This window comes from Sceloporus occidentalis, unplaced genomic scaffold (genome assembly GCF_023333645.1).
Source record: "Sceloporus occidentalis isolate IW3139 unplaced genomic scaffold, rSceOcc1.0.p SCAF_20, whole genome shotgun sequence".
Taxonomy (NCBI): domain Eukaryota; kingdom Metazoa; phylum Chordata; class Lepidosauria; order Squamata; family Phrynosomatidae; genus Sceloporus; species Sceloporus occidentalis.
Window position 1 is genome coordinate 9,552,127 of NW_028317000.1, and position 27,283 is coordinate 9,579,409.

Sequence of the window (27,283 nt, forward strand, 5' to 3'; positions counted from 1 at the left end):
AAATTTGCATCTTCTTGAATCTAATAGCTGTCTTCATCTTTCTGCTCTGTGTATTTCAACAAACAGACACGGCTGGACTTCTGGGCAAACTGCCAACGTCCAGGGCAAACAGTCAACACACTTGGAAGCTGATAAGCTTTCACCGGCACACTGATGACTTCACTGACAGTGAGAAACACCCTTTAACTCACTCAGTTCCAGGACTTTTCTGTCCTCAATGGATTCAGTCCTTAGTCTGGCACTGTAGATACTATGGACTGGTAAAAAATACAGAGCAAATCAAGCCCAGAATCTTAATAGAAGCCAAAATGACTAAACTGAAGCTATTGTACTTTGGACATGTAATGAGAAGATAATGCTCAGTAGTGCAGAAGGCAGCAGAAAAAGAAGAAGACCATATTAAAAATGGATTGATTCATGCAAGGAAGTCATGGCTGGCCTGAGTTTGCAAGACCGGAGCAGGGTAACTGATGATATCGATGTAAATTTTCCTCTTTATTCTTCCCAAGAGCTAAAATACAAGAGAAGGAGGTGCACTAGAAATATGATTGAGCTGGGAGTAATTCAATTGATGTGAAATTATTTATTCTATTAGTAAAATATTTAATTATTATATCATTCATATTTCATAATAATTTAACAAGATTTGATTATATTTTAGTCATATTTAATTAAATAAAAGGTTTTGCTACAGCAATTGGGAGCAAGGGAGGTGGATTGATATATTGGGAAGACCACTGGCCTCACCCAGTCAGGTCAAGGCAGCAACGCTCCTGCTTTCTGGATGTCTCTCCTTTGTCTCAGCGTTGGATCTCTCTCTGTGTGTTGAGGAGAGAGGCTGCTTCTTTCCACCTGGGCCTCTCTGCACTCACAAGGTGACCCATCTTCCCCAGGATGTAACAAAATCTCTATCTGTGCAGAACACCATTGTTTAGTCTCATGGACACCTTTCCCACAGGTATGTTTGAATGGAGTTTGCTCGAGCGACATCCTCAATGTAGCCAACCTTGTCATCTGCGATACTAAATTCCACATCCCAGAAGCAACTAAAGGAAAACAAAAGTTTGTGTGAGAATGGTAAGAAAGGTCTAGTGCAATGGTGCCTTCTAAGAATCTGGCATCATATTATTATCTGTCAATAATAATAATGATAATATACTTTCTAACTTTTGAATGTTAGAACTGGAAGATATAAAGGTAGTTGTGGATACACTCATAACCTCAAGGTTACCAGAACTAACTACTACTACTACTACTACTACTACTATTTCTGTAGATCTCACAGCACTGGCCTTGAAGGATGTCAGATGCTTGGAAGACTGATGTTGTTGTTGTTGTTACTATATTTTTTACCTGCCTCTTCCTTTGACTCAAGGTGGGGAACAACAACAAATATAACAACACATACTGTAACATCAGTTAAAAGAGCATATAGACCAATACATATATCAATAATTACTTTAAATTTCATTATTTAAAATAATTTGGATTGGTCTGCCAGAACAGACTAGTATTTACTGCTGTTTTAAATCCAGACAGTGTCCCCAATTTATTAATCTTTTTTGTTGGTCATTTTACAATCTGGGGCTGGCCAAAGAAAATGTCTTCTGTGTTTTGGCTGGCTGAAGTAGATGTCTCTTTGAGGATCTGAGTTTTGGGGGCAGATTATATGGGAGATGGGAAAAGGATGGCATCTCTCCTCTGAACGAATGTTTTAAGGCGATAATGGAGTGGATGAGGAAAAACAGACTAAAACTGAATCCAGACAAGATAGAGGTACTGGTTGTAAGGACCCCTAATCTGGGTATGGAGATATGTCAACCAGTCCTGGATGGGGTCACACTTCCCCTAAAGGACTGTGTTTGCACTTTGGGAGTGCTCCTGGACCCATCCCTTCAGATGTCAGCCCAGACAGATTCGACGGCTAGGAGTGCTTGTTATCAGCTGATACGCCAGCTGCAACCCTTACTGGAGCCAGGGGTCCTGAGAACTGTGGTATATGCATTAGTAAGTTAACCTCACGACTTCAGTAATGTACTCTACATGGGACTACCCTTGTGCCTAGCTTGGAAACTCCAATTAGTTCAAAATATGGCAGCCAGATCAGTCACCAGAATATCCAGAGATGACCATATAACACCGATTTTAAAATCTCTTCACTGGCTGCCTATTAGTTTCCAGGCACAGTACAAGGTGCTGGTGGCTTGGGTCCAACTTACACGCAGGATTGCCTTCTTGTATATAATCCGCCCTGCGCACTTAGGACCTCTGGGAAAAACTTATTACAGCCAATAAACATAAGGCTGGCTATGGTTACCCAAAGGGCCTTCTCATCTGCCGCTCCCAAATTATGGAATGGCCTGCCGGAGGAGATCCGACATACTGCTAATCTTGACAGCTTTTAAAAAGCTGACAAGACGGATCTTTTCTGACTGAATGGCCCAGCCACCCCCACTGATATGGACTGTCTCAATGACTGCCCCAGGAGTCCAAGTAGACCATAAGTTGAACATGAGTGAACAGCACGATGCGGCAGCTAAAAAGGCCAATGCAATTTTAGGCTGCATCAATAAAAGTATAGTGTCTAGATCAAGAGAAGTAATAGTGCCATTGTATTCTGCTTTGGTCAAGCCCCACCTGGAATATTGTGTCCTGTTCTGGGCACCACAATTCAAAAAGGACATTGAGAAACTGGAACATGTCCAAAGGAGGGCGACTAAAATGGTGAAGGGTCTGGAAACCATGTCCTATGAGGAATGGCTTAGGGAGCTTGGGATGTTTAGACTGGAGAAGAGAAGGTTAAGAGGTGATATGATAGCCCTGTTTAAATATTTGAAGGGATGTCATGTTGAGGAAGGAGGAAGCTTGTTTTCTGCAGCTCCAGAGAACAGGTCCCAGAGCAATGGATGCAAGCTGCAGGAGAAGAGATTCCACCTCAACATTAGGAAGAACTTCCTGACAGTAAGGGCTGTGCGACAGTGGAACAAACTCCCTCAGAGTGTAGTGGAGTCCTTCTTTGGAGGTCTTTAAGCAGAGACTGGATGGCCATCTGTTGGGTATGCTTTGACTGGGATTTCCTGCATGGCGGGGGGTTGGATTGGATGGCCTTAGTGGTCTCTTCCAACTCTACGATTCTATGATTCTATGGTGGGACGGGATAGTGGGATTTATATTATTGTGTCATATGGTTTTATACTGATGTAAGGCGCCTAGATCTTTATTGAAGAGACAGGATAGAAATAAATAAATTATTATTATTATTATTATTATTATTATCACTGAAGGTCACCCAAACTATGCAGGTTTTTAAAGGTAATAACAGACACTGTTTGTTGTTGTTATATGCCTTAAAGCTGTTTCCAGTTTATGGAGATAATATCACAAGGTTTTCTTGGCCATTTTTTTCCAGAGGTTTGCCATTGCCTTCCTCTGAGGCAGAGAGCATGTACTTACCCAAGTTCACCCAGAGGGTTCTATGGCTGAGTGTGGAATTGAATCCTGGTCTCCAGAGTTGTAGTCCAGCACTCAAACCACTATGCCACACTGGCTCTCACTTAGAAACTAATTAAAAGCCAGTGGACTGATTTTAATATAAGTGTGATATGGTCATTCCTAGATATACATGTAACCAATCTGGCTGCCATGCTTTAAATTAATTTAAATTTCTGAATTCAATACCGAGATAGGTCCATGTACACTACAGAATAGTCCAATGCACATTGCGGAATTCCAGTCTTGAGAATTCCAGCATGTCAATAACTATCGTTATGTCTTACATTTCTAGAAAGGTGCACACTTTGTATAACAACTAAAGGTGAAAGTAAACATATTCCTCATCTTTGCATCTACCTAGGCTATGACAGATCCAGGAACACCCTAAGTTGTGAACAGTCTTGTATACCCCCATCCAAGACTGGTTGACACACCTTCAAACCCTTGCCAGCAAACACCTCTGTCTTGTTTGGATTCAGCTTCATTGGTTTTCTTAATCCAGCCCATTATCTCTTCCAGGCATACATTCAAACATTTTTCTTAGTGGGCATTATTACTAAAGCCATAAGGAAGTATGTTTACATGTCATCAGCATACTGATTAGCCCCTTGCCTCTGTTTGGTCTCTCCCAGTGGTTCCATGTAGCATTGAGGCTAGAATGGCATCTTGTAGAATGCTATATAACAGCTCCTTTTATTAAGACACAACTATCCCCCAGTACCACCATCTGGAACCTGCCCCAAGAGAAAGGACTGGAACCACTGAAGCACAGTGCCTCTGATGCCCAAACTCCTCAGGCATTCAAGAATTATATTATGATTGATGGTATAGAATGCCATTGGGAGGTTCAAAAGCACCAGCAAGGGAAACACGCAGGTGACGATCATCCACTAAGGTGACCATAGTGGTCTCAACTCTGTATTCTTCACTGAAGCTGGTTTGAAATTAATCTAGGAAATATCTTCTAATTTGATAGTGGAAGAACTCTTTTTCATATACATATACAGGAAAGAATTCGTCTTCTCTCCAGCAGATTAAAAACACAGACACACTCCCATATTTGTCACAGCATGATTTCAGTAATCCAAAACTACATCTGCACTGCAGAAATAATCCAGATTGACACCACTTTAATGGCCATGGCTCAAGGCTATGGAATAGTAATTTGTTTTGTCAGCAGAGCTCTCTGATAAGAGATGGCTAAATGTTTCATGAAATTCATGAAATTTCTAGAATTCCCATAGCATTGAGCATGATAGTTAAAGTGGTGTCGGATTATTTCTGTAGTGAGGATGCAACCCAAAAAGGATTTAATAAAATTAATTGATTGCACTAATTAAATCAAATAATGGTTTCAGCCTGAAAACATGTTATATGTTACAATCCAGATGGCAACCTCCTTCCACAGATAAGTTATTCTATATAATCTATGTGATTTGCATCAGCACCCACATTTTCTATGTTCATTGCAGCTTCAGCACCCATATTTTCTAAATTCATTGCACCCTTCCTCCCTAATCTGGTTTACTCACTCATTAAGCACAACCACCACAGCAATACCGTCTGGACGCAGAAAGCCAGCACTATGCAGCTGGCAGCTGGTGACTGCACAATTGCAGGTTAGGGCAACCCGGATGGAGCCTTCAGGGATAAATTTGCTGGGCAAGAGAGGAGAGAGGTTGTCATGATGAGAGCATGGAAGCTGATGAGCAATTATCCAATACACCAAGGGTTGGGAACCTTGGACTACAACTCCCACAATGCCATGAACCATGCTAGATGGGTGAGGCTGGTGTGAATTGTAAGCAAAAACTCCTGAAGAGCCAAAGGTTTCCCATTTATGAAACATACCAATAGCAATCTCATTTCTCTAATCACTGATTTTAATAGGCAATTCGATACCACTCGATAGCAATAATAGCAGTTTGATATCACATGAACTGCTAATGTTTGCATCTTGGGGAATCCTGGGATTTGTAGTTTGGAGGGGCCATTAGTGCTGCTGTCCAGGTAAGCGGAATGATCAGTTAGCTGCTAATTCAAAACAGCTTCACAAACTACAGATCCCAGGATTCCACAGAATGGAGTGATGATGATTAGTTTTAGCTTACCTGAAATGAGCCAAGTGGTAGAACATGGGCTGCTTGTAGAACTCGTCTCTGAGTGAATTCACAATGATTGGACTGTCTACATGGTTTTCCACAAAGTTGGGACCTCCTTCCATATCTAGAGCCAAGTTCCAGTCAATCCAACCCACAACAAAACTGTTGAGGTTCTGTAAGAGTCAAACAGTAAAGGTCATCCCAGAAGTGTTTTCCAGATTGTCAGTCCTTAGTTATAGGTAGACAACATCTCCCCAAGTCCTTCACCATTGGCCACACTGGGTGTGGGATCAGAAGTTTAACGGGGGACCCAAAATGGGAGCTACTGAATGGTGGGATGGTTGCTGTGCCTCCAGATGGGCATCCTTTAGCTCATTGGGAGTCAATGAATTGTTACTGAACTGCAACTCTCATCATCCCTCACTGCCAGCTTAACTGGCTGATGGGATTTTCAATGCAATAATATTTGGATGGCAACAGTTGCCCTGGCAAAACAAAATATTGTTTTCAGTCATTGAAAACAATATTTTGCTCAATGGCCCAACAGTATGACTGGGCAGGAGAAACTTGTCTGAGCCCTATTTCAATCAGCCTGTTCTTCAGGAACAAGAGGCCTAAAATCTTGCTTTATTTTTAGAGAGAGGAACATGGTTTAGGGCAGCAATGGACAATACTTGGTCTGCAGACCACATGCAGTTTCCTTCATATTTTGCTCTCAAGTCCTGCTAATGCCTTGAAATATGTTATTTATTTTCATCCAATACATTTCCTGATAACCATGTTATTGGAAGTGTCTAGGAACACCATTTTTCTTTGAAACAGTTACATCCCAGTGTTTCCTATATTTTCCCATTGTGACAATTACTAGCGCACAGGCCTGCACAGATACAACACTGCAAAGCATGTCCTGACTGAGCAGCTGTCCCCAATGGATGCACCAAAGAATTCCAAGCTGTTGCAAACAGCATGTACAATTCTCAGTGTAACATTTGAAAATAACAACATCAATATTTAAAAATATGGTACAGTTGAAATTCCAATGCATCACTCAGACTTTCAAAAGAAGACCAGCATATAAGAAACAGCATAAAACAAGGATGGAGTTGTTTGGGTTTTGGAAGCCTACTAGTCCCATTCTCAGAGATAACTGGGGTTGGTTTTACCGTCAGAATGCTTCGGCTGTACCGAACGCCTCGATCCCAGCTTCCCAGGTCAACTCTTGGCTCCCAGATCCGGAAGCCATTACAGGATTCTGTGTAGAGCAGAAAGAAATCAGGATAAAGGAGGTAGGTGGCATCCAGGGTGAGCCCAGAAGATGTCACACTATCAAGGTACCAGTGGATTCCAATGCCAGACACGTACTTGGCAGCACTACTGTTTCCAATGACCTGAAAAAGAAAACAAGAGAATATGGATGAATTCAAACATAATATAAGATGAAGACAGGCATGACAAGTGAGTTCTTTACCCAGATTCTGAATCTAGTTTCTTCCCAGAAAGAGAAAGAGAGAATATTGCTGGCTTTCCCAGTCTGGGACTCTCTAAATATTTTAAATTAAAAATTCCATCTCAACATTAGGAAGACCTTCCTGAGAGTAAAGGCTGTTCGACAGTGGAACACACTCCTTCCTCGGAGTGTAATGGAGTCTCCCTCCTTGGAGGTCTCTAAGCAGAGGCTGGATGGCCATCTGCTGGGTATGCTTTGATTGAGAGTTCCTGCATGGCAGAATGGGGTTGGACTGGATGGCCCTTGCGGTCTCTTCCAACTCTACAATTCTATGATTTTAAATAACAACTCCAACCAAGTCAGATCACTGACCATGCGGTGGCTAGATCTCAGGGGTTAAAATTATTTTTTAGAAGTATTAGTTAAATTGGAAAATAGCAGAAATTTAACACTGGAAGGTTTTGGTCTGAAATTAGGCTTTCATGCATATTTATTTTACAATAAGAGTAAGGTAGATAGAGATTTCAAAAACCATTTTGTCCGTAAAACTCTATTACGAATATGGATGAAATATAAAACAAGATGGTCCCCTAAAATTCCATTATGGGCATCTCCAGCAGAAGCCTTGCTGAGACAAGAAGTTTATAGTGAAAAGAAATGGATTCAATATAGTGATATCATTAAAGCGGTTGAAGGTATTCAAACCATTAAAACACAAGAGGAAATAATTAGGGACGGCTTTTCATGCAACTGGTTTGCTTACAGGCAATTGGTTGAGAGATTCAAAATGGATAAAAATTTAATGGGTATTGCAACAAGTGTCCCAGAATTAGAGAACCCAGCGAATAACAAGGGCCCACTGTATTAGGTGTTTGTATGTTATTTGTTATATGTTTTAATGTTTTGTCAATAAAATTTAAAAAAGTATTAGTTACCATCCCAAAGATCAAAACAGTAATTATCTGATTTTATTACAAAATTTTAAAGTAACACTTTCTTCTGCATTATTCAAAAAGGGCTAGAATTGCTATTTTTATTTATTTTTTAAAAACTAAAAAGTCTAAAAGCCACTGCGGTACAAAACATACCCAAAGCCTCTGATACCCTGCAACTATAACAGTAACCCCTACGTGCTAGGGTTGCCTCGGGGCATCCTTTACAGACACCCCGCAACCCTAGCACGTAACTGCGGCGCCAACATGGCAGCGCCCTGTCTACATGGGCGCCGCCATTACGTCATGGCCGCGCTGCAGTCAAACAGCGTGGCACGGCCGTGATGTGCACGTGCCACTGCAGGGCACTTGTAGCAGGTATCCTTGGGGCACGAAGCCCCAAGAACACTCCTTTCCAGGCTGCGGGGAAGCGGCATTTTGCCACTTCCCTGAGGCCTGGAAAAGCAGCAGATTGGGGTGTCTGAGGTTGCCACTGTGGCCGCTGAGGCCCCGATCCGTCGGGGAAAGGGGCGGGTGCAGGCCACCCCAAAGGGGCCGTCTGTATCCCACCAATAGGAAGTAAAACCAGAAGGCACCAGACCCATCTGATATTGGAAGCTACTCAGTGTCAGCTCTGGTTATTACTTCAGTGAGAGCCTGCCAATGAAGACCATGCATTGTAGGCTACATTTCAGAGGAAGGAACTGGCAAAACCACCTGTGAGTATTCCTTGCCTAATAAAACCCTATGAAATTCACAGGGCGACACACACACACATACATGCACCTCTAATTATGACTACATTATGACTACAGTCATAATGTAGAGGTGCATGTATATGTGTGTGTCATAATGTAGTATCGTTGTGTTCAGCAATCTAACTCCAGCTGCTTTGCATAAAAAGAATATAGTTTTAGCCACACAAAAAAGTTGTTCCTCACTAATAATAAGTTGGCTTATTATTTATAAGTTACTTCTGCTCAGATTCATCGTAGCTTGAAAATATTTTTTTTTCTCCTTAATCTGTTACTAATACTTTCTAGAGATGTATGGCTTTTCAAGCAGCAATGCAAGTCTCCTGGCTGAGCATAGTTTTGCCAGGAAGTCAAGATGTGAGCTTTGACAATATACCACGTTGGCCCATTTGGGCAGATTGATCCTTTGGTCATCATGAATGATGAGTAGGACATTTTTGTGGCTGCTGGAGGCCAGTGCAGGACCCAGATCCTTAATGATGAAATCTCGTTGTTCTTCAGGTGTAAACTCGGTAGTAGGGAAATTCTTCATGGGAATATAAACAGAGGATGATGGCTCATTCTGAGCCGTGACAGCCCAGAAGGTGATGTTGTATCTAGTGTATTCATCCAGAAACCTGGATTCCAACACATGGAGGAAACAAGATACAGAGAATTGGGGTTTAATTTTTAAAATTAGCTACTTTACAGTATTAGTTCATCCCACCAAAAACCAAGGCCCGTTACAGACTGCCCAAAAGGAGCGGTCTTGGGCCGCTGCCAGTTGCAGCGCGGGGGAACCGCTGCAGCCAAACCGCGCGACTCCCCCGCGCTGCAAAAAAGGAGTGCAAAAATCGCACTCCTTCCGGCAATCCGGAAGAGCCGCCGCAAGTGCGAAAGTGCGCACTCGCGACGGCTCTTCCGGGTTTAGACGTCAGGACGCTGTGCGTCCGTTATGTCAAGATGGCGGCGCCCATCTGTATAGGGCGCCACCATCTTGCCGTACGGAATACGTGCGAGGGGCAAGGCGCGTCCGGAAGCGCCGCCCCTCGCGCGTATTCCTGGCGCAACGACGGCGCCGCTTAGGCCCATCTGTAAGGCGCCCAAGTTAGCTACCAGAACAGTTATAAAGTATTGACATCCTTTCACAGTGCTCAAAATAACTACCGTATTTTCCGGTGTATAAGACGACGGAGCATATAAGACGACCCCCAACTTTTCTTTTTAAAATTTAGACTTTAAGATATATTTGTGGTACAAACTATCTCCTCTCAATTATGTTGGTATCACATCAAAACCCACTACAGAGCACAGATAAAGCACAGACTTGCTCCATTCATATTGAACAGGCAGGCCCAACATCATCAGGCCCGGCCTCAGTTAAGAAGAGCCCTTCCTCCAGTCCATCTGCCTTGGTCCAGGCCTCAGAGGGAGAGAAGAACTGCTGGACCTGATCCCCTTCCCCACCTCCATTCCCTTCTCCTTTTAGGTCATGTCTTTTTAGATTGTACGTATGAGGGAGGGTACAGTGTTGTGTAAATGTACAGTGCAATAATAATAATAATAATAATAATAATAATAATAATAATAATAATAATAATAATACACAGCAGTTACACTGTTCCCCTTTAAGGGCAATGTGATGTACTTACATTACATGCTGTGTAAATATACAGGGAACTACTGGTTACAAATAACTAGATGTTTATGACTAGTTACTTACTAGTTCCAATTAAATTTTGATTTTAAAACACTTGACTTTGTCTGCTATTGTTTATTGAGAAGAAGGTGGGGATAGGATGACAACTTGTGCATTGTCAATGTTGTTCTTCTTGTGTGCCTTCAAGTCATTTCTGATTTATGGTGACCCTAAAGGTTTTCTTGGCAAGTTTCTTCAGAGGGAGGTTGCCTTTTCCAGCCTCTGAGGCTGAGAGGGTATGACTTGCCCAGGATCACCCAATGGGTTTCCATGGCTGAGACAGAATTTGAACCCTGGTCTCCCAGAGTCCAGTCCAATGCTCAAACCATTACACCATGGTGGCTGAAAGGAAATATAGCGTCCCTTGCAGAAAAGATGTCAAAAAAGAACATTATAGCTAGAATCCTGTTGGTTAGTTAGAGTAGGGATGGGATGCAGTGGATCTATTCATAGTCAGAACTAACAAGAGAAGTTATGCCAGAGATCATAAAATGCATTGGTCCATTACAGACGGGCATAAAGTACGGACTGGGTCCATATTAGGATTAGAAACGGGCGTCCCTTCCGGACGCCCCTAACCCTACTACAGACCGAGTCCGTACAAAATGGTGGCGCCTGTTCCACACAGGGGCTGCCATCTTTACGTAGCGGATGCACTGCGTCCGCACATCGCGCCGCGCATATGATGCTGCAAGTGTGCCATTGGCGCCTCGCGGCGTCATATCCGCACCGCAAAGAGAAGCACCATTTTGGCACTTCTTATTTGCAGCATGAAGGAGTTGCGCGGTTTGGCTGCTGCAGCTCCTTCACGCTGCAACCGGCAGTGGCGCGAGAACGCCCATTTTGGGCGGTCTGTAACACGCCATAGTTTGCTAATTTATATTATAAATGCAACATTAGAGAAAAATATTGTAATTTAAACACAAATAGCCTACATCTCATCCCAGTAGGGAGAGCGGGGCCAGTGCTCTGTTTTCCTGCCTACTCAGTCTGCTGTCACAGACCTGGAACAATTACGGAGGAAGATCAAGGAAGAAAATAAAAAGGAAGGCTTAAAGAAAACAAAAATAATGACCGTAGAAGAAATACATAAATTCAACCTAGACAATGAGGAAATCAAAATAGTTAAAGTGTTTCTATACTTAGGATCAAATATTGATCAGGGAGGAACTGCTGCCAAGAAATAAGAAGGCTTAGGCCATCTGTCGGGGATGTATTGACTGAGAGTTCCTGCATGGGGGGCTTGGACTGGATGGCCCTTGTGGTCTCCTCCAACTCTACAATTCTATGATTCTATGCCCAAATCCTGTGGATAAATAAAGGTTATATCCGGGAATATCCCACAAAAGCAGATTGTTTTATTTATAGCACTAATGGCGAAGTCGGGGGATGTCATTTAAAAACGAGCCCGCTTTTGTGGGATATTCCCAGATTTAATCCCTGTTTATTTGGGTGCTTTGCCTCCTGTGTGATAAACTCCTAGGAATGGGAAAGGCAGCGATGAAAGAATTAGACAAGATTCTAAATAGTAAAGATATGCAATAGAGCACTAAGAATAATATAATTCAGCGATGGTGAACCTTTTAGAGACCGAGTGCCCAAACTACAATCCAAAACCCACTTATTTATCGCAAAGTGCCACGTCCCTCTGGCATTCTAGTGACAAACTCTAGTGAACTCTGTGTTGGGACAATGGTGCATATGCCTACAGAGAGGGCTCCAAGTGCCACCTCTGGCATGCGTGCCATAGGTTCGCCACCACTGATATAATCCATTATATTCCCCAACTCTATATACAGATGTGAGAGCTGGAAAGAGCCGTTGCTCGGAAAGGTAGATGACAGCGATGGAGGGTATGAACAGGAGGCTGGGGGGAGAGATGGGAGCAACGGAGAGGGCCATCGGAGGCTGAGGGGAGCAACAAACTCGAGTTCCTAGAATTCCATAGCCTCGAACCAAGGACACCACAACAAACCCCAACTCCCAGAATTCCATAGCACTGAGCCAGGACAGTGAAAGTGGAGTTAAACCGGAGGCAACTGTTACAAAGGGAAGGAGAGTGGATTGGATTCAGAGAGGTGGTATTTTAGGGAGCATGGAGAATAATTATAATTTTAAAAAGTTTTTAAAATATTGTTAATATTAATATTAGTAATAATAATTTATTTTAATAATAATAATAATAATAATAATAATAGGTTATTAGTTTGCTGAGGCACCAGAGTTCTCTGGCAGACAAGGCTCAATGTCTCATGAAATTACAGTTCCCAGAATTCCATAGCACTGAGCCAATTTATAAGCCACCGGTGACAGATTTAAAGCTCTTTCGGTTCAGCTCAAAAGAAGCTGCAGAAGACACAGGTTTTCCCAGTGGAAAAGAGTCTCTCTCACTCCCACCCACCCACTCTCCGTCTCCAAATGCTAAACCAGAGCTTGGAACAATTATGGGGTTTGGGGGACTGCAACTCCCAGAATACTCCTGCCAGATCTGGCTGGGGGATTCTGGGAACACCCCAGCTGTGCACTAAACTGCATTCCAGCTTCTGAGCTGAGCTAAGAACCCAGGCTGCATCCACACAACATTTCATTCCCACTTCCAAGACACATTACAATGATACGTTCCTTTCTTTTTATGAAAAACAAACCCCTTTAAGAGAATCCTATTTTGGGAGAAAGGCAGGATATAAAATCAATCAATAAAAAATTATAGTGCAATAGTCCATCAGCGCATGGCTTGCATTATAAGACTTTATAACTTTAAAACTGTATAAGTTTAAAAACACTTAAAATCACAGTAGGATCAAAGTGTTATAATTATGTAATGGGGGTGTCCATCTTTGCCATATATTGGGAGAAAGGCGGAATATAAGAAAATAATAATAATAATAATAATAATAATAATATCTGGGTATTGTAGTTTTGTGAGACATTTAGCCTTCTTTGTCAGAGAGCTCTGGTGCCACAACATACTACAAATCCCAGGATTTCCCATAGCATTAAAGTGGTGCCGAACTGGATTATTTCTGCAGTGTGCAGTCTTATTAGACTGCAGTTCCCAGCAGTCTGTGGTGCTACTGGATGATGGGACCTGCAGTCTAGCATTGAGGGCCATAGGATTCAACAGCCCTGATTCATAATCTGACAGAATTTGGGGAAAACTCCTTTAAAAAGGCCAAAGTAAAGAAAATAAAAACGCCTTGCAAATCAAATCAAGAACAGATTTCTTTTACTTGTTCAAATCAACAACTGCTGTACGACTTTTGTCCTCTCTGATAAAGCCATTCATTCGTCCACTGAAGCCCCACAGAAAACCCATTATCTGATGATATAGATAAATACCTGACAAAATAGCGGGCCCAAGTCTTGTGGTAGATGTTGCCTGGCTCTCCCTTCAGGCGCCCTTTGCCCATCACTTGGTTACTGGTCCTCAGCCAGGCAGGGGCGGTCCATGGGCTGGCAATTAGGGAGAGGGGCCGCTTAGAGAAGGCCATGAAGCGGTGGAGGAGAGGGATCTATGGGGAGAGGTGATGATGGGGATCCTGTAAGTGGATCCTGACCCCAGAGGCCTAAAATTACCTCACCCACCCTAAAGGCCTTGCCAGTTGGCAGTCTCATCCATTTTTTATGTTGTCTCTCGAAGGCATACATGATCACTCTTCTTTGGAGGGTTAAGTGCATGGATCACACTTTTGGGAATATGTGCATTAGTAGTAAGATCTGGGAAATGGCAGAGGAGGAAAGGTTTATGCATCCCTCCCAGCAGCACCTGCTCTGGACAAACTGACTAGGAATCAAGATATAGCACACTTTTCCAAAAGAATGTTGCAGTACGGAACACCTTTGTTCCGAGGATCCAAGATAACCATTTGCATTTTTGCAGGCAAATTCATTCTATTACACTCATAATCCCAAACACCATTCATTTTTTTTCTAGTGGAGGGGGAACCATGCCAGTAAATTGCAGGAAAGACAACAAACAAAAAATCTCTTCCATAACAACGTAGTTGTTGTTATTCTTGGTGGTGTGTTTGGAACATCCATAGGGGGCTAGACCAACAGCAGGCACTCAACAGCACTGTCACTTGTCCCATAGTTCTTATAAAAATCCAAAACAATTAAAGCTAGGAATAATTCATTTTTTAAAAAAATTAGGGTACATTTTGTTTCTGGCCAATGTAATGTAATGTAGTGAGACAAAAATTATCCTATGCTATTTGTTAGGGACGCAGATGCAAGCTACAGGACAAGAGGCAGCAAAGCAGAAAAGCTGGTTCTTTGTGTGATCATTGGTGAACTCACAGATATGGGATTCTCTCCACTGCAGACCATCTTTGGATACTTCTAGAGCAGTGGTTCCCAACCTGTGGGTCAGGACCCCTTTGGGGGTTGAATGACCCTTTCATGGGGGTCGCCTAAGACCATTGGAAAACACCTATTTAATTATAGTTATGAAGTAGCAACAAAAATAATTTCATGGGTTTGGGTCACCACAACATGAGGAACTGTATTAAAGGGTCACGGCATTAGGAAGGTTGGGAACCACTGTTCTAGAGCTAGATCTCTTCAGCTGAAGGCCTGCCTCCCCTCCATACTGCACATGCTCAGTACACTTCCCACTCAGACCTCCTCAGTTTCATGTCCTCTAGTGTGGTCATCAACCAAGGAAGTCAAGTATAAGAGATATAAGAGAATTTGCAGATGACACCAAATTTGGAGTAGTAGCTAATATCCCAGAGGACAGGATGAAGATTCAAAATGACTTGAATAGACTAGAAAGCTGGGCCAAAGTTAACAAAATGTAATTCAACAAAGAGAAATATAGGGTACTGCACTTATGATGGAAAAATGAAAGGCACAGATATAGGAAGGATGACACTTGGCTGAACGATTACATGTGAAAGGAATCTAGGAGTCCAAATATACCACAAATTGAACATGAGTCATCAGTGTGATGCAGCAGCTAAAAAGTCCAATGCGATTTTAGGTTGTGTCAATAGAAATTGAGGCGGGTTACAGACCGCCCTCAAGCGGCCGTTTTCCCACCGCCGCCATTCACTGCGGAGGGAAGCCCCAGCAGCCAGACCGCGAGGCTTCCTGGCACAGCAAAAAAGGAGCGCCAAAATGGCGCTCCTTTTCAAAACGCGGAAGTGGCGCCGCAAGGGGCCTGAACTCTTCCTGGAAGCCAAAGTGACTAAACTGAAGCTGTTGTACTTTGGCCACATCATGAAAAGTCATGACTCATTAGAAAAAACAATAAGGCGAGTAAAGAAAGGAAGACCACATGCCAGATGGATTAGGGAGGACAAAACCTAATCGGAGGAGTGGAGGTCTCATCAAGGTTGCCATGTGTTAAGCTCGACTCTAACAACAACACTGAAGAAGAGTTCCCTATGATGCAGCTGCAATGGTTGATGAAAGAGAACTAAGGGAGTTTGAGTGGGAACTGTACTAAGCATGTGCAGCATGGAGGGGGTGTTCAGCTGAAGAATTATATCACTTGAAGTTTCCAAAGATGGTTCCTACCAGCACATAGAATCCCATATGTGTGAGTCAAAGAGACCATGATGAAGAAGCAATATGCTCCAGTTGTCAAAAGCTTTGTTTCAGAAGCACATTGGAATGGGTCCATGAAACCCTAGCCCTAACCAATCACATTGCTAACACTATTTATTATGGTGTGCCTTCAAGTCATTCCGATGAATGGAGATCCTAAGGGGCTTTCTTGAGCTGAGGGTATGTGACATGCTTTAGTGGCTGAGCAGGGAATTAAACCCTGATCTACATCCATACCCCAACACTCAAATCACTTCAGCATGTTGGCTCTTTGCCAATGCGAGTTTATTTTTGTTATTTAATCATACTGTATAAAAATAAATACTTAAAAAACACTTTACTTGGCACGGACTTTCCTGGAACACAGCCCCCTCTGGGCAATAGCAGTTCAAATCCTGAGCTGAATAAAATTTGTGGGTGTTCAAGAGGCCACAAGATATTTGTGGGGTTTTGAACAACCTGGGTCTTTATTTTAGCCATTTTCAAAGGGGAAACCTGTTACAGTCTGTTCCAGCATTTTAAAAAAAAGGGGAAAAAAATACTTGGGACAACTTTAAGATTTCACACATTTATTTCAGCACATGCTTTCATGGCATACAATTGCATACCCTCCAGCTGTCCTGACTTGGCATGTACAGTCCTGATTATCACAGGTGTATTTTGTTAGCTTTGAATGGCCTAAGACAGACAGGCTGAAAGGGGTGTGGTGACGGCAATACTAAGATTAGAGACCGTGCACCAACCGCATGGTCCCTAACCCTAGTACGGAGTGGCAGTGTACCAACAGCGGCATCCTGTGTACACAGGTGCTGCCATTGTGATGTAAGCACTGTGCAGCATCCACATGACACTGCACGTTGCTTACGTCGCGAGTGCACCAGTGGCGCACTTGCAACATCACTCTGGCACCTTAAAAAGGTCTCAGAAACACCAGGTTCTTTTTTACTCCGGAGGGAAACCACCGCACGGTTTGGTGGCTGCAGCTTCCCTCTGGAGTGAAATAAGCTGCTGCCAGCCCAGACATTCTGAAAGGTATGCACTGGGCCAATGAAACCATCCTGAACTGGTTTAGGTTCCTATCCCTATTGTTGTCATTATGTGCCTTCAAATCATTTCTGACTTATGGTGACCCTATCACAGAGTTTTCTTGGCAAGTTTCTTCAGAATTTGCCATTGACATCCCTATTATTTCTTGTTATTTTTTTCCCCTGACTGATACCAAATTTTCTGGTATAGAAGCCATGCTCCATTTTGTTAACTATTGTAACTTTTGCCATCTTGACCACACACTGATAGTACCTGGCCATGTGGATCCTAGTTTTCACCTGTAAAATATTGGAGGGTATGCAATCCAGATTGTAAACCACAAAAGATCATGGCAGAAATAAATAGTTTAGTCTTAAAAGTTCTGTAAGACTCCTTTTGACAACTTAACTTTCTGGGACCTTTCTCTACTTTTTCCTTTCTTTCTTGGTTCTTCTGCAAATTTTGGACCTTGCTTGCCGAGAAACTTTCCTGCTGTTGGTGGTGGTGCCAATTTAGCTACAGGAGTCAGGAGAGAGTTTTTATTTGAATACAGGAGAACCCACAGGAGGGCAGTAAAGGATCTCTTTTCTCCCAGCTTCACTCACTCTCAGTTCAGTGTCCTCCTGGGCCAGACTGAAGCACTTTAGTTCATAGTCATCCAGGCACTTGTCCCCATAACTGTATGCATGGGTAGAGAAGTCAGAACATGCCATGGGCAAGCGCAAAAGGTTGTACTCAATCCCTGTAGACAGAGGGAGAAGCAAAAGGATTATAGAGGTATTGGTGGTGGCTGAGCTGAGATTTGAACCCTGGTCACCAGATTCATAGTCCAATGCTCAAAATACTACACCAAATCACACTATAATGAAAGCAATTTTTTTTGTATCCCTATGCTCTCTTGACTCAGCAATGGCAGGTTGTTGGCTGAATATTCTATATTGTAGCATTTGGTATAGTGTTTTTGTTTCATCCATCAATACTCCTTAGCCATTTCTTAGCTACTCTTCTTAATCTTTCCTCTTGTATAAATATTTTTAGGGCTTCAGCTCCCAGAATTTTCTAATGCTTGCTGGAGGATTCTCAGATTAGCAGTCTGTTTCCAAGTTCTGGGTTTTCCAGTGTCAGTAAATGGGAGGCATACCCTCTATTGACCAAATCCATGTTTCTTTTCAAGCTCAAAGTCAAATCATTGGCCTCTGAAAAGTTTCAAAATAAATCAAACTTGTTTTCCAGATCATCGAATCAACATTCAAACTACAAGTAATTTTCTAGGCTTATTTCATTTTCATCCCCAAAAACAGAAAACAAAGTGAGTGTGTATACATGTTGTTTGTCTTCAAGTTATTTCTACTTTATGGCAGTCCTAAGGTGAACCAGGGATGTAGCCAGGATTTTAGGAAGGGGGGGGTCCAGACTAAGTGCCACCATTATAATGGGGCTTGGGCGCGGTGGCGCAGCAACATGCACCATTCATTTTTCTAATGGAAGGGGGGGTCTGGACCCCAAGGACCCCCCCCCCCTTGGCTACATCCCTGGGTGAACCTATCACAGGGTTTCATAGCCAAGTGAGGATTTGAACTCTGGTTTCCAAAATCATAACCCATTGCTCAAACCACTACACCACACTGGCTCTCACACAGAAAACTAAGACATCAGGCTAATGCTGGTTGTTTCGTCACTCTGAGCTGCTAGTTTTCCATATCCAGCCAAAGCCAGTTTCCTGGCCAGGGTCCTCTCACCTTCTTCAGAGAAATAAGACCGGATCAAGTGGTCCTGGGCTGCTGGAGATAACCGCATTATGTTGATTGCAGCAGCATCAGTGTGGGATCCACCAAAACCTTTGATGTGCTGGTACTGAACAAAAGGGTTATATGTATACAGTAACCCTTTGGAGGAAGACAACATTGAGGAGGCTGGTTAGATTTGGGGACACAGAGGGAGCTGAATGAGGGTGGGGAATCATATTTTAGTCTGAGGGCCAAATTGTAGGATGGGTTCTGAGAAGTTGTAGGATGGGTTCTGAGAAGTGATGGGTGGGACCGCTGACAAAATATAAATACCAGAACAATTTGGCTCATATTATTTAAGCCAAGCATGGTGTTAAGAGCAAGGAAAGCCCAGAGCACCAGAGGCTCCCATCCCTCTTACAGAAGCCACTTCCAATGCACCCCTTAAAATCCTCATCCCAGGGGCTTACCTGAACCAGAGAGGGTTGTCCGAAACTCCCCTTCACTGCGTTCCAAGCGCTCACCAGCCCTGCTGCTCACATACTTGACAAAGGTGCCAAAAGGGGGGAGAGAAAGGGGATTCAGCGTGTCACAGTATGTGGCATTGCAGACACACACAATGGCGTTGGGGCCAAAAACCAGGGGAGCGCAAGGGCGGCTTGCTGTGAGAGAGGAGAGGAAAAGGACACAAGATTGAGGCAGTGGAGAAGGCAGTCCCTTTCAGGGGAGGCACTCTGTACATGTTCTAGGAGAGAAAGATACGTAGTTATTCATCCCTGTATTTACTCCCTCCAAAAAAGTCTTTCTCTGCTGACCTGTTGTGGTGATCTTGCCTAAGGAACACAAATGTTGGCAGCTTCTACCAAGCCAGTATGGCTCTGAGTAATGCCATGGAGCTGGGCTGCATGGTTCTTTTCCCACAGCCAGCTAAGGAAAGTACAGAGAGGGTGTCCCCAGAGGCTTAGCTGCCAGATGATAAATTGATTAGGAGCACCTGTCAACACAGTTGTGGATGACTGCATTCTGGGTCAATGGAGGGATAATGTGCCCTGATAAAAGAATAGATTTTCAAGATATACATTCTATCTATCTCTCTCTGCACAGTTGATATTGTTTTCTGCCTTTAAGTCAATTTTGATTCATGGTGACCCAGGGAAGACTCATGGAGACCCAGAGAAGAAGATCAAAATTCAAAATAACTTTAATAAATTAGAAAGCTGGGCCAAAACTAACAAAATGAAGAACAGAAAAGGCAGAAAAGATGAGGGACACCTGGCTTAACAAGACTACATGTGAAAGGGATCTAGGAGTCCCAGTAGACCAGAAGTTGAACATGAACAACAGCTAAAAAGGCCAATGCCATTCCAGGATGCATCAATAAAATTATAGTGTATAGATTAAGGGAAGCAATAGCGCCACTCTATTTGGCTTTGGTCAGACCGCCCCTGGAATACTGTTTCCAGTTCTGGGCACCACAGATTCAAAAAGGATGTTGACAAGCTGGAGCATGTCCAGAGGAGGGCAACTAAAATGGTGAAGGGTCTGGAAACCTTGAAACCCTATGAGGAACAACTTAGAGAGCTGGGGATGTTTAGCCTGGAGAAGAGATGATTAAAAGGTGATATGGTAGCCCTGTTTAGGTATTTGAAGGGGCGTCATATTGATGGAGCAAGCTTGTTTTCTGCTGCTCCAGAGAACAGGACCCGGAACAATGGATGCAAGCTACAGGAAAAGAGGTTCCACCTCAACATTAGGAGAAACTTCCTTTTATTTATTTAAAATAAAAGATACCTTCTATAACTATTATTCACAGATTTATGAAGGAATAGAAATTGCAGATGATCAGATAGTAAATTTCCTAGATAAGATTAATGTTACCCACAAAACTGAAGAACAGATACTATTTTTAGATCAATTAATTACAAAGGACAAAATTAAACAGGCTATAAGAGAGCTCAAAAATGGAAAGACTCAAAGTCCAGATGGGTTTTCACCAATATATTATAAGATATTAGAACACCAACTAATTAACCCATAACAAAAATTGATGAATATGATCAAAGAGAACAATTTTCCCCAAACATGGAGAGAATGCTCGTTTTGAAACCAGACAAAGATCCGCAAGAGGTGAAAAACTATAGACCAATCTCTTTGCTCAATACTGATTATAATTTTTTTCCAGCTATGTTATCAAATAGAAAAGGAGACTTTCTTTCATGCTTGGTGGACCTGTAAAAACATTAGAAAATATTGGTTGGAGATCCATAAAACAATTTGTAGTATGATGATGAAAATATCATTAGAGTTCAAACCAGAATTATATTTGGCCCCATACAGACTACCAAAATAAAGCTGCTTCGGGTCACTTTGGAGGTATGCTGTTTAAATGATGCATGCATCCTAAGAGTCCGGAAGGTGCACCAAAGCTGTGCTGTAGTCCTTAGGACTGGATCGTGGCTTTGGCATGGCTTCCGGACTGCATGCATCATTTAAACAGTATACCTCCAAAGTGTCCTGAAGCAGCTTTATTTTGGCCTGTCTGTATGGGGCTATTTGTTAAATATTTTAGACCTAAATTTAGAAAAAAACACATTGTTTTGGTTTTTTTATTTATATACCGCTATTCCAAAGATCATAGCGGTGAACAGCAAGTAAGCTAATTAGCAAGTAAGCTAATTTGTTCCTGACACATGTTACAATGAGGAAAATGGTAGAACATTGTTTTATTTGATCACTGCAGCAAGAATGATACTAGCTTGAAGATGGAAAGAAGATACTATTCCCACTATTGAAGACTGGATTATAAAAATTTATGATTTGGCAGAGATGGAGAAGCTCACACATCTACTGACAGATGGAAACACTGAAGAAAATTAAAAGGACTGGGGAAATGTAATAATCTTTTTGCAACAAAGAGGAGGACAAATAACAACAGAAAGCTTTATAGAATAATGCAGAAGAAATGATTTAATTGTGATTATTATAATATTGATTTAAGACTTTTAATTGAATTGAATTAATTTAGTTAAGAAATTAATTAAGCGCTGTTGGATGGATGCAGCTCTGGAGGAGCACCGTATGCCACATACCGTGTAGAGACATTTGGAAAACAAATGTGAGGGAGACATTTGTTTGGCATAGAAAGGGACTCAGTGCATGATGATCTGAAACTCACTGACATCACAGGAATCCTGGCCTAACTGGGAACTCCTTTGCCATGGAAGAACTCATACTGATACCGATATTTATTTTTTCTTACACTAGCTGAACATGTGGATGGTGGTGGTGGTGGTGAGATGTGGATGACCAATGCAGATGATCAATGCATGTTTTGGGGCAAGGAGTCTCTGAAACCCTATATACAGTTGGCACTCCATATCCATGGATTCTTCATCCATGGATTCAAGCATCCATGGTTTGAAAATATACATATATAAGTTTCAAAAAGCAAATCTTGATTTTGCCATTTTATATAAGGAACCATGTGACCCCTGCAGATACCAAATCCATGGATGCTCAAGTCCCATTAACGACAATGGTATAGTATAATGATATCCCAAGAATCCATTGTAGTTGTTTAGACTTCCCCATCTCAGTGGTCTGCAGGTTTGTTGGTTTACATCTCTCATTGCCACACTCAAGTTGGCTGGGAATGATGGGAGTTGTGTGCTAACATCACTGGGGTGTTGGGTCCAGGGAGAAGCAATGAGAAAATCTGCCAGCTTTCCTTTATTTCTAAACACATTTTAAAGCTCCAGTTCTTTCCATCCCTAATATGACCTATTCTACAAAAACCAACAAAAACAAAATTAGATCTTACTTGCTGCAACCAAATTCAGTAACTACTGTTCTTCCTGCAATCTAGCTGTTAAAGGAGAGGAGCTGCTCAGAAAAAAATAGAGGTGGCAATAACATAAAATAAAATAAAATTCTGCATTAGCACGATGACTTTGAAGACCCATCTTCAGTACACTCACTACATATTGTCCACTGACTAAAGCATGTATGTATGTCAGGGACGTAGCCAAGGGGGGGGGTTCTTGGGGTCCGGACCCCCCCTTCCATTAGAAAAATGAATGGTGTGTGCTGCTGCGCCGCCGCCGCACCCAAGCCCCATTATAATGGTGGCACTTAGTCTGGACCCCCCCTTCCTAAAATCCTAGCTACGTCCCTGTGTATGTGCATTTTTCAAAAGCATGCAGTTTTAGCTGTGCACATTTATAAAATGGGCAAATGGATTTGTGTGTCAGGAAGAAACTCTGCTAGAACATGGCCACATAGCCCCAAAAACCCACAGAAAACAATGGACGCCGGCCATGAAAGCCTTCGACTTCACATTGGATTTGTGTGTCTTTTTGTCTTCCAAAATGCATATCTAGACTCATGAATGTACAGAAGTCTGAAGCAAGAGGTTTGGAAGGTGTGAATGGATATTGAGGTATGGAAATGAGATTTTGACATCCTGCCTGGTTTTTCATCCCTGAAGTGGTAGGCTAATTAACACAGTTAATCAACCAACAAGAAGAGCAGTTAGTTGGCCTGACAGAGGCTGTGTAGAATCTCTTTAAATTCAAACAGTTCAAAATAATTACATGAATTGAGCTTCTGGTGTTAAGAAGGTCTCTCATACCTTTCCTCCTGATCCAGAGGGCCTGATCCAGCAATGCTCATAAGTTCTTATACCTCTACCCACATGGTACTGTGTCACTTACTCACTTACCTGTCACCTCTGCAATCATCTGAAGAAGAAACAGCACCCAACAGACAGAATCTGTGGTCCAAAGTGAAGCTTTCATGTTCTAGAGAGAGAAGACGGCCTAAATTCAGAAGGGAAATAATGATGGCAATTCCTGCCCAAAACCTCTCCTCCTCTGCTTGCCTTAATCATGTCAAATTTAAAAATGCAAGAACGGCTACCTAATATGGCATAGTGGTTAGACAGGAGAAATGACACAGGATTTTCAACACTGGGCTGTTTCTTTAGGGTTTCAAAAACCAGGGTTCAAAAGGCAGGGTTCAAGCCTGAAAGCAGGTGCTTCTGCTGTTGAGCTATGGCTTCTCATTGGATGGATGCCACTGGACCCCGGGGATCATTTGCTTCCAAGCCTACCCTCCCTCACAGGGTTGCTGTGTGAAGCTAAAAGGCCTTACATGCCACTTGTCTCAAATACTTTGGAGGAAGGGTGGAATAAATCAGATTTAATGTTCTTGTTTTTCTGCAATCTGCACTGACAGGTTCTTCCAGAATTAATTCTCTCCAGATTAGCCACACTGACCTCACTCCCCTTCCTTCTTTCCTTCCTTCTTTCCTTCCTTCTTTCCTGCATTAAAGCCATGATTGCTTTTCAATAGCTACTGCATGACATTTAATTAAATTAAATGGAATCTCACAGCCAGTAAAGTCAGACGGGTCAGGAAGGCATTTTGGAAGGAAAAGCAGGAATCCTTTGCCATCTAGCTTTCAAATATTTGCACAAGGGGAGAGCGGGTAAAAGTGAAAAGACAGGGAAGTTAGTTGAATAATTAGGAAAATTGGGCATCAGAATCTTCTTGTGGAATGTGAAAGGTTTAAATTCTCTGGACACAAAAAAAATCATGTTCTAGAAAAGAAAGCTTTCTCTATGCCTTGCTGTATGACATTGTAGTGCTTCAGTTCTCTTTTCACGGGGATGATAATAAAAAATCCATTTGACAATAGACTTGCTTTGGTGGCCATCTCCCGTGGGAAGAGAATTGAAGCACAGTGACATCATATGGTGAGGCACAAAGAAAACTGCTTCTCTCCAGCTCTGTTTTGGCTTTGTTTTCACATGTGATAAGGCTCTTATTCAGTGATGTCGCAAGGACTGATGTCACTCAGTGTGGTAACTCTCTCTCTCTCTCTATATATATATATATATATATATATGGAAATGTTGTTTGCCTTCAAGTTGTTTCTGACTAATGGCAACCTTAAAGTGTTCACTTTTCTTGCCAAGATTTGCCTTGGCCTTCCTTTGTTTATATCCTACCGCTGACCCTTTCTTGATAGACTCTGTCTCAACTCCCATCCATAAGCTTCCAGCCCCGCAACCCTTTTTTCCAAATGCTGATCCTGCTCAACTCAACCTATTTAGAATCCTCCAGATTCTGTCCTAGTTCAGCAGACTGCAATGACTCCAGCCATCTCTGGTCATGAAGGCAAGGGACAGGGACGTAGCCAAGGGGGGGTGATCTTGGGGTCCACCCCCCCTTCCATTAGAAAAATGAATGGTGTGTGTTGCTGCGCCGCTGCACCCAAGCCCCATTATAATGGTGGCACTTAGTCTGGACCCCCCCTTCCTAAAATCCTGGCTACGTCCCTGCAAGGGAGAAGCAAAGCAAAATTAGAGCAACATTTCAGACTGTGGACTGTGAAGGGTATACACACTGGTTGAAGGACATACGGAGATGTAGTTCATAAAAGTGATTTTGCCAAGTTCTGGCATGTACACTTTCAAACTCACTTCAAATAACTGTCTCATTTACGACTTTGCCTTGAGTTTTGCCTTCCCAGGAAGCAGAAAGCATCCCATTTCTATCCCCCTCCTCCTGTGCTGGCCAAATGGCCATAATAAAGTTATTGTTATTATTATTATTATTATCCCCCTCCTCCAAAATAAGTAGACTTAGCACTAATGTAAGAGCTTGGGATTTTTTAAAATAAAAATAACTCATTCCCATTACTCAGCTGAGTTTTTAAAAGAGAATACTTGTTACTTCTCAATACAATGCTTAAAAATAATGTTTGTATCAGCTGTTACTTTTGTTTGAAAAAAGTGTTAGGATCGATAAAAGCCTCATCTGAGAGAAGTTTACTGTGTCTCTTTAGTCATTAGGAATGAGAGAGATGTTTCTTCAGCTCACAAGCTGCTGACTACAGTCACGAAGGTGGGAAATCTGGTGCCAAACGTTGACGTGTTGCCTCACGCGTTGCGCAACATCAAAAGCGTTTTAACACAGTCACATTTAAGATAAGAACCCAGCTCAGTTAGACTATAATCAGTCTAGCGAGGAGGCAGAAACAGCTGGTGGAGATGGTCAGACTTCCCTCAATAACATGGAGAAATGGTTCTCATTTTGTTGTTGTGTGCCTTCAAGTCATTTCCAACTAATGGTGACCCTAAGGTCACCATTATCATGGGGTTTTCTTTGCAGGTTTCCTCTGTGGGGGTTTGTCCTTGCATCCTCTGAGGATGAGGAGACTTGTCAAAGGTCACCCGGTGGGTTTACATGGCTGAGCTGGGGTTCAAACCCTGTTCTCCTGAGTTCTAGTCCAATGCTCAAACCATTACATCATGGTGCCTTTAGTTTCCATCTACTGAAGAAATAAATAAAACGATTGAAAGAATTTTAGACAATATAAATAATACAAATATTTGATAAATCTAGATAACTTCAATCAAAAATGTAAATAGAATGCTAGAAATTTGGGGAATGAAGGAAGATTCTTATTTACTGAATGCGGATTCCACCTCAACATTAGGAGGAACTTCTTGACAGTAAGGGCTGTTCGACAGTGGAACAAACTCCTTCCTCGGAGTGTAGTGGAGTCTCCTTCTTTGGAGGTCTTCAAGCAGAGGCTGGATGGTCATCTGTCAGATATGCTTTGATTGTGATTTCCTGCATGGCAGAATGGGGTTGGGCTGGATGGCCCTTGGGGTCTCTTCTAACTCTACAATTCTTTGATTCTATGATTCTATAATGCCTTCATGTTGAATCACCCATCCTATAGCCACATCCCTACTAGTCATTTATGATTCATACCCAGTCATTTAGGATTATATGATACTAAGGAGTTTATCACATGGGGGGAAATGGGATTTAAACTGGAAAAACCCACCAAAGCAGAATGATTATCAGATGACGTCCAGGTTAAAGAAATATTAAGCCAGACAGAAACTAGAAAAGACACACAAAAGCACAATTCATTTTCTGATGACGTTGGAGTTAAAGTACATTAATGCAACATTAATCCGGACAGAAAGTCAACAAAAGACAATTCTTTTTACTTTTGGAAAATCCCGAAAGTAAAAAGTGGCTGGTTTTGCTCCACTTTCTGTCTGGGTTAATGTTGCATTAATGCTCATTAACCCCATTGTGTCTGAAAATCAACCCCACTTTTGTGTGTCTTTTTGGGGTTATTTTCGGGTTTTAAATTTTGTTTCTGCACAGGATGCTTCCCGTGTGATAAACTCCTAAGTCAACATTTGCTCTTTCTAGAAGAACTAGACATCTAAACTAACTACTATTCAGTGCAAACTTGAAGTTACCTGTACAGTTAGCACACCTATAGATCAAGAGACAAGATGCTGCCCAGCCCTTCCTCAGTTATCTGATCTGCTGTCTCCCTCATTCTCTAGGGTTTACAGGAGGCAAATCTCTGTAGCCGACCCAACACCATTCTGCTCATTGTTCCAAGAAAGATTGAAACAACATCTTATCTCTTTGAAGCCCTGCCCACTTCTCCCACACTACTGTCTCCAGTTCAAGAAAATCCAGCATCCTACTCACCTCAAGGCTGTTATCACCTGTCCAATCCACTTGAGAGGT

The 27,283-nt window shown here is 42.3% G+C and overlaps 1 protein-coding gene across 1 annotated transcript; it reads right to left on the reverse strand.

Annotated features, from left to right (window-relative positions):
- Positions 1-718: 718 nt before the first annotated feature.
- On the reverse strand, positions 719-27,283 carry LOC149301923 (lysosomal acid glucosylceramidase-like). Its single transcript, XM_089483138.1, has 11 exons — positions 27,245-27,283; positions 23,433-23,511; positions 19,183-19,374; positions 18,725-18,871; positions 17,591-17,727; positions 13,746-13,918; positions 9,105-9,345; positions 6,758-6,982; positions 5,604-5,767; positions 5,025-5,150; positions 719-1,046 (listed from the first exon to the last, which is right to left on the reverse strand). The coding sequence occupies exons 2-11, from the start codon at positions 23,506-23,508 to the stop codon at positions 938-940; spliced, it is 1,590 nt and encodes a 529-aa protein (XP_089339264.1). The 5' UTR covers positions 23,509-23,511; positions 27,245-27,283; the 3' UTR covers positions 719-937.

What these genes read in the sequence shown, in the direction of transcription:
- LOC149301923 (XM_089483138.1), bottom strand. Translation starts at nt 23,508, where the DNA reads ATGAAAGCTTCACTTTGGACCACAGATTCTGTCTGTTGGGTGCTGTTT. An exon ending in GTCTTATTTCTCTGAAGAAG is followed by an intron (nt 17,728 to 18,724) that starts GTGAGAGGACCC and finishes CTCTGTCTACAG; the next exon opens with GGATTGAGTACAACCTTTTG. An exon ending in TGCCCAAATGGGCCAACGTG is followed by an intron (nt 6,983 to 9,104) that starts GTATATTGTCAA and finishes TTTCTTTTTCAG; the next exon opens with GTCATTGGAAACAGTAGTGC.